At 39.3% G+C, this 7,466-nt stretch overlaps 1 protein-coding gene across 1 annotated transcript in view; it reads left to right on the top strand.

The window, feature by feature from the left end:
- Nucleotides 1–7,466, top strand: part of sphk1 (sphingosine kinase 1) — a 69,839-nt gene that overhangs the window by 21,575 nt on the left and 40,798 nt on the right. Inside the window, exon 2 of the mRNA XM_015403646.1 lies at nucleotides 6,972–7,121. Within this exon, the coding sequence (XP_015259132.1) occupies nucleotides 6,972–7,121 (150 nt within the window). The remainder of the gene's footprint in view (nucleotides 1–6,971; nucleotides 7,122–7,466) is intronic.

The following is a 7,466-nucleotide window of genomic DNA, read 5'->3' as shown; positions in this document are numbered from 1 at the left end:
GAGTCTCCAGACTGATCTGCGAGTGAAACCTTGAAAGAGATCAGGATGGTCTCACGAAGCTAGAAGGACGTCGCTCTCGTTCCATTCCCAAATATTTGCCACGTACAGAATGAAGATTATAACTGTACATCCGGACTGAGGAACTGTATATAACTATTGTGGAAAACATCAGTTCTGACACGCAACAGGCAGCTAATATTAAGGTGTAATAAACTCACACATCATCAATGATAATTATCCTAACACTAGAAAAGGATTTTTTGTGGATGTCTGACTGATGATGATAAAAATCAAAATGCAAAAAAATTAGTTATCTAACCTTCAGTAAAAATAGTGTAAAACTCACTACAAACATTGCAATTTCTGTTCATTAAAATGTTGCTTCTATGTTGGAAGATAAGCAAAACCCTGAGTTAACAACAGAGCACTTCCTATTCACAAAGGTCCTTTGTCCCAAACCTACGAATCTGCATGTTCTCACCGTATGCAACTAGAAAACTGTTATAGATTCCCATTCATTAAGGCAGTTATTTCCTGCTGCAAAGACCTTGTGGTAATTTTTTTCTTTTCAGATCTGGGACAGTTCCCATGCCGTCAGTTGGAAGGGAGCAGATGAGACGCCTGTAATCACAGTTCACGTAAACATAGTTGAGATGCAGAGCGGCGGTTTGCTTTTCTGCTGGTATTTTTCATCTTCTAGGCCTCGGCCAAACTTCAATACGGTGATTAATTGCCTCTGAATTTATCAGCCTTATCACTACATCCAAGATAAGCAGCGAGTTTTATTTTGAAGCTGTTCTAAAAATCTGGCCAAACGTCCATGTACTCTGCTGGTTTTTCCACATATATTTATATATACATGTATAAGCAACCAGTGAATTAGTGTGCAGACCGATATACATCTGTGAACATTAACGTCCACACCCAAGCCCAAACAAGACACACCACACATTATCTGCCATCATGACGTTCAGCACAGCAAAATATAACTTCCACGTGGTTTAATAGTGTTTGGGGAAAGTTTCCTGTCCAATCCTTAATTAGATGTATGTTCTGCCTTGGTTTGCTGCCATGATGCAAGCGAAGCACAGATGTTGGAGGAGGAAAACCTCAACTTAGCTGACTGAGGAATGCTAGGAGAGGGAATAGACTGGCACACAGGAAGTGACATGACAGTTTAGTCAGGCTGGGCTGGTTTGTACATGATTACACACACACACACACACACACACACACACACACACACACACACTTACCGAGGTCAGGGCGTTCTCTGCCAGCTGCCATAGCAGCTGATTCATGAGGGCATTTCTGTGTGTTTCCCTCAGGAGTCCTGTGAGGCTTTAAAACATGATGCTGTTATTTTGTTTATCTACTGATAGAAAGGTTTTACATGTAGTTTATTCAAACTAGGTGTTTTTGCTAGATTAGCAATTGCTGTGGCTGTAAACACTCCAACGGTTCAGCGTAAAATGTAGATAAAACCTAATCTCTAGAGTTTTTTAAATATTTTAACTTCAATGTTTCCTTAGTTTGAATATGACTCATTAATTAACGTAGAGCTGCACAATAAAAGCTAAACCCAAATCATCCATTCCTTCTGATTGAAGTTTAAAGTATTGTCAGGTCAGTTTTACTTAACAGTATGTGGCTGCATTTAATATGAATTATTAAAATAACATTTCTACCAAGTGACTCTCATGCAACGGTGCATTTCCACCGACAGAATGTATCATTTCTCTTCTTGGGCGCGCATTCAAAGTGCACCTGAAGTTTAGGAAAATAACCAATTGTATAATGTTGCTAGGGAAGATTAATAAATATTTGGATAATAAAAGTGAACATGTTTTGCTGGCAGGTTTCTATATTTTAAGTCAATTTAGGCGTTAATAAAGTGTTTCAGAGGAGTGATCATAGCGCTCTGCATCAGCAGTGCTGTGTCTGTCTCCCTGCCAGCTCCCAGATCAGCTTCTCTGATTGGTTGATGCGGCGCGTCCAGCAGCTAAAGCTCAATTTGTTCAATTCCAGCAGCCGCTGAATTGGACAAAGTGAAAAACAGCGCGTCAGAAGCTCATGAGGCGCAGCTTCAGCTGCTCTAAACGCGCTGCAGGACCTTTTGCTGCACCTTGAGGCGCATCAAGCAGCTGCTCCTGCTGCCTCTCCTGCTTTAGGTGTGAACGTAGCATGAGATTTCCAGAGGACTTCACCATTGAAATTCACCAGAGCTATAGTGAAACTGACAATGCCCACGTGCATGGCAGCTGGATGCTGGAATACATCGGGTAAAAGTGAAAAAAAGAGTTATTCCACCTTTCTGATTCCTGATCCTCCACGGACGGGTTGGTCGTTGGATCGCCAACTTGAAGAGGGAGGATTTGCCATCGAACTTCTGGCCAGAGAAAAAACCCGTAATATGTAGCCAACATTTGGAAGAAGAATGTTTTCAAGATGACTTGGATAATAGCGCGTTGTGACAAACACCAGATACAGCACTGGGACTTGATCAACAGCCGATACCGCACCGTGACGTCACTAACCAGTAGGTGGCAGTAGTGTTCTTTGACAAACATGGATGCCTCCAGTAAAGCACATTCACATGAAAATTACTCTGAATTAAAAACACTGATCATTTATTGAACACTATGACATAATTTCATATTTAAAGTAATTTCAGAAGTTTGAATTCTGAATATGAGCGAACTTTTCCTTTAAAGAACAACAATAACCTTTAACATGGATGCAGGAAGTCTTTGCACTATAGAATAACCGCACCCCCATTCTCTGTAAAACATAAAGGCAGGCAGGTTGTGGAGTCAACCTCAGATCAGCTAAAGCTTCAGTTGCAATGAGACAAAAGGAGCCATTTATATCCCATCATTTTCTTTTTTTCTCACCCGTTTTCCTGCATTCCTGAGCTCAAACTCTGTAACCCTGTGGATTGATGGAGACTGGTTTGAAACCAGAGCTGCTGCACCTCATTTCTGCCTCATTTATCAGCTGTCAGTCTTATTATGATGGATATTCAGTTGACTGCAGAACAAAGACCAGCAACTGTCCAGAAGGAATACCGCTGCAGGTTTTTGTTTCTCTCTCTGACCTGAAAACTGCTCTATGCTTTAGTCGGATGTGTATCTGCAGTTCAGACAGCTCCTTTTATTTGTCCTCTGAATGCTTTGACACAAAATGCACTGCACCATAAGTGTTCTTCACCTTCATTTCAGCAGATAAATAAGACGATCTGCCAACAGAATTAGTATTTTTTGCTGTGTAAATTAAATAAATTGATATTTTGCACTAGAAATAAGCTAATACATTTATTTTAAATCATCATTTTTCCTTGTTTACCTGCTTAAATTAAGGGGAAATTAGATATAATTAAAGAAAAAATGACAAAGGGGAGACGTTTTTATAAAAGGTTGGTTACATTTCATTGCTTCATAGTATTGTAATGATGCCAGTAATGCCGACGTCAACGTTTATTTAGAAAACACGAGCTGTTATTCCTGAGGCTACAGCTTACGCCCCTAAAACATGGCTAGCACACACCTGGTAGCTTCTCTGTTAGCCTCGCTTAACCCGCTCAACACTTCCGGTCCTGAAACCGTTGCCTGTCACATGGGAGCAGGAGCTAGCAGAGTCAGGCCAATGAAACACATAAAAGAAAGGAACACAATACACATAACTGTATGGACCCCAATAGAACCAAACACAGGATGAAACACAGAATCGTTACAGTATTATTTTCCGTTTAATTTTTAGCATTTTTAGAGCTAAACCTGCAAATGTTTGCATACGCCTTCATTTTTTTGTTTGTTTCCTTAAATGCACACTATGCAACATTTTTCAGTTAATTAATGTGTTCCATAACGTTTTGAATGATTAAATGAGTCATTTCAGGTCGAACAAAGGTTTTCTCGGCCGCCCTGGTGGTCTGTAGGGGAAATACCGTACTTGCAATTGCAGGAGCCCTCGGCCCGCACCCACAGGCTCAGAAGTCTCGTGCATCGCGAGAGTCGGTCTTGCTTTACGGCGAGAACTTGGCTAACTACAATCTTTGTTATTTAGACACATGCATAACAAATAATGTATAAAAACATGCTACATTTTCAAACTCGAAATTTGGAACAAAATAGTCACTTACCGCAGTAGACATGGTGATTCGTTGCGTTCGCCTGTCTGCTAAGCTCAAAACAACCGCGCCTGGCTTGACGGAGAAACCAGGAGAACAGCTGAGCATATTTACGACAGCGCACTTTTACTTTCGCCCTCTGGGGGGAGCCTCGCTGGAAAATCAACACCGTTTGCATAGTATACCTTTAAGTTCAATGTACTTTAATAGCATTTATTCCGCAGAATAATTGTGGATGGATCATTACTAACTATCCAAGTTTTTTTATACATCGGTTTTTATCCAAATTCATGCATGTGTTCAATACTGAATCAATTCTGTGGAAAGATCTAAACATTTCTGTTTGCAGGTGATACTTTAATTCCATTATGAAGAAAAAGTCCAGTTATATTCAGAATTCAAACTTCTAAAAAGTACTTTAAATATGTAATAATTACATACTGTTCAATAAATGATAAGTGTTTTTATTCTTTTACTGATTAACGCTAAATTCATTAAATCACTGCAAAAGTATTAATTTTAGTTATAAAAATGATCCATTGATTATTCCTTGCTGACCGGACTTTTCCGTTAAAAAGATCAACAGACAAAAACTTCAGTCTTTAGATGTATAAAGCAGGTAGAGACACACCCTGAAACATAACTGGTTTTACAAATCATTAACTCTGAAGGAGATGACCAAAAGGCGAACAACACTTTGCATATTTTCTTTTGTGAGAAAAATGTTAACCATGCATCATCTTCCACTTAATGACGCTCTGCTCTCTCAGCCTGTCACATAAAATCCCAACTAACGACGTTGAACTGTGAGAAAATTGACTGCATTTTTTTACTAGGTCTTCTATGATGCTCTCAGCTTTTGGAAATTGTTACTAAAATGAATTATTATGTGAATCTGTATAAATTGTGCAAGATTAAAAAGACAGAATGAATCCTGTTTGAACTCGTAGAGATGTGGATGATCCATTGCTTTCACACTTTACAGCATTTAAAGCCTTTTCATGGGATGAACTGATAATATAATCAACTGGTGCAGAGAAAATACATCAACACATAAATGTGAATCACCATGATGTGCTGAGCAGCCAGAGCTGCAGCCTGTTCTGTGAAGCCCACAGAATAATGGTTTTTATTGCAGGGGACATTAATTACTGTAGCTTCAGGTTTCCCTCGGGTTCAGGCGGGACATTCAGGCTCTACTGCGGCGGTTTGTGTTTGGGCGGAAATTTGTTAAATAAGTCACTTTGCCAGTGTGTGCTGCATATTTTCCAACCCCACAAAAACTGTTTAAAATAAGAGCGGCGATGGAGTGTGCGTTTACAGGCAGATGCCCAGTGTTCCTCTGTATTTCTTTTTATTGAAGGACATTAAATGTCTTCCTGTCACACTTGTCAACTCACATAAAGATGAAACGCCTCCAGGAATTCAACAAAAAAACATAAAATTAATTTTAAGACCTACTGTTAGTTCAGCATTTCTTGTTTGGATAATGTTTTCTGGGCTTCAGTATGGCGTCAGATTTATTTCAAAAACTGTAGACCTTTAATGTAATAAAACAAGACGTGTAGGATGGAGAGATACTGAAGTATGGCGTCAGATTTATTTCAAAACGCCCGTGAGCAAAATAAACATACTCAAAGTGTATGTTAAACTACTTCTGCACGTTTTATCTACCATCGCACAACATGCGCGAGAACCTGCCGTTTCCAGAAAAGAAAATCGCTCTCCTTGCGAACCACAGTGCAAAAAATGTTAATCTAAATAGGTCATTTTTTTCCTTAAAATAGGAGCATTTTTTCTTGAATTGAGGCGGTACACTGCAAAAACGATCTAGAGATGAGAAAAAACGTCTTAAATTAAGTGTATTTATCCTTAATTCGAGCAGTAAATGAGATGATTTGCCAATGGAATGAGTATTTTTACACTAAAAATAAGATATTTAGATAAAATGCACTTGAAATAAGAGAATACAATTGTGTTTTCTCATTTTAGGTGTAAATTGTCTTGTTCCATTGGCAAAATGTCTCTTTTACGTTCTCAATTCAAGAACAAATGCACTTATTTGAAGAAAAAATGACTTATCTGGATGTTTATTGTTTCCAGTGTAAGACACTTTGCCAAAGGAACAAGACAATTCACACTTAAAATAAGAAAAATATATTGCATTGTCTTATTTCTAGTGCATATTCTATAAATATTCTATTGTAAGTGTAAAAGAACCTCATTCATTTGGCAAATCATCTTATTTACCTACAGTAGGCAAATTAAGAGTAAATGCACTTGATTCAATACATTTTCTCTTATTTCTAGATCATTTTTGCAGTGCAGCTCCTCCCAGGTGCCCTCAGGATCATAGTCGAGGATGACCGTGCTATCGAAGCGTCTCTGCACTATGACTGCTTTTCTCCCCGTGCGATGAGATCCCGAGCACGATGTTTATTTTGCTCATGGGAATTTTGAAATAAATCTGACGCCATACTTCAGTTTATGCTTTGTTTTTCATATTGAGAGTAAAAAAATCATATAGGAAGTATCTAATTATCTTGAATCACAAAGCGCTCTGTGTGTTTGTGCTAATTGGAAGGTAGAGAACAAGATTAGATTGAGAGGTTAATTAGATATCGATGTCTAAAAGTATGTGACGAAAGCTTTCCACGACTCCTGCCTTTTTTTTTTTTTTGTCCCAGTAGTGTTACGGTGTGCAGAGCATCCCTTCCAATCCAAAAACCTGCTGAGTCATGGTTCCTTGATCTGAGTAACCATCCTGTAATGAGCCTGATGAAGAACCCCTTGGATGTGAAGTGATTTGTTCCTTTGTTTTCTTCCCCTCTGTCCTATCCAGGGGCGTTGCTGAGCTCGTTACCTCGTCCATGCAGGCTGATGCTGTTTGTCAACCCACAGAGCGGAAAAGGAAAAGCGCTCACCTTGTATAACAGCCACATTCAGCCAATGCTCCATGAGGCAGGGGTTATACCTACGCTCATCATCACAGGTGAGTGGACTTATTGGCTGAACTATGCACTGCGCAGTAATGGTATACGTCCATGGAAGAAAGCTGAGCCTCAGATAATTTGAAGCCAAGACCAACAATATCATTTTGCTTTGGTTTTTACGTTTGGAAAAACACAACACATCCCCTCAGGTAACGGTGAAAAATGATCCTAGGGGCCCGTGATTGACAGGTGGCCCCTAATAGAGTTATAATACTGCTAAAAAAAGATACAACACTCAGTCAGGGGTGGGTTTAGGAAATTTGGGGCCCTAGGCAAAGACAGGCAGGGGCATCTTTGTGATCTCTTTTAGGGGTGTAAATAATTATTGTTTTGTATCGATGCAT

This window comes from Cyprinodon variegatus, unplaced genomic scaffold (genome assembly GCF_000732505.1).
Source record: "Cyprinodon variegatus isolate N-32 unplaced genomic scaffold, C_variegatus-1.0 Scaffold1534, whole genome shotgun sequence".
Lineage (NCBI taxonomy): Eukaryota > Metazoa > Chordata > Actinopteri > Cyprinodontiformes > Cyprinodontidae > Cyprinodon > Cyprinodon variegatus.
This window is presented reverse-complemented; position numbering and strand designations above follow the sequence as displayed.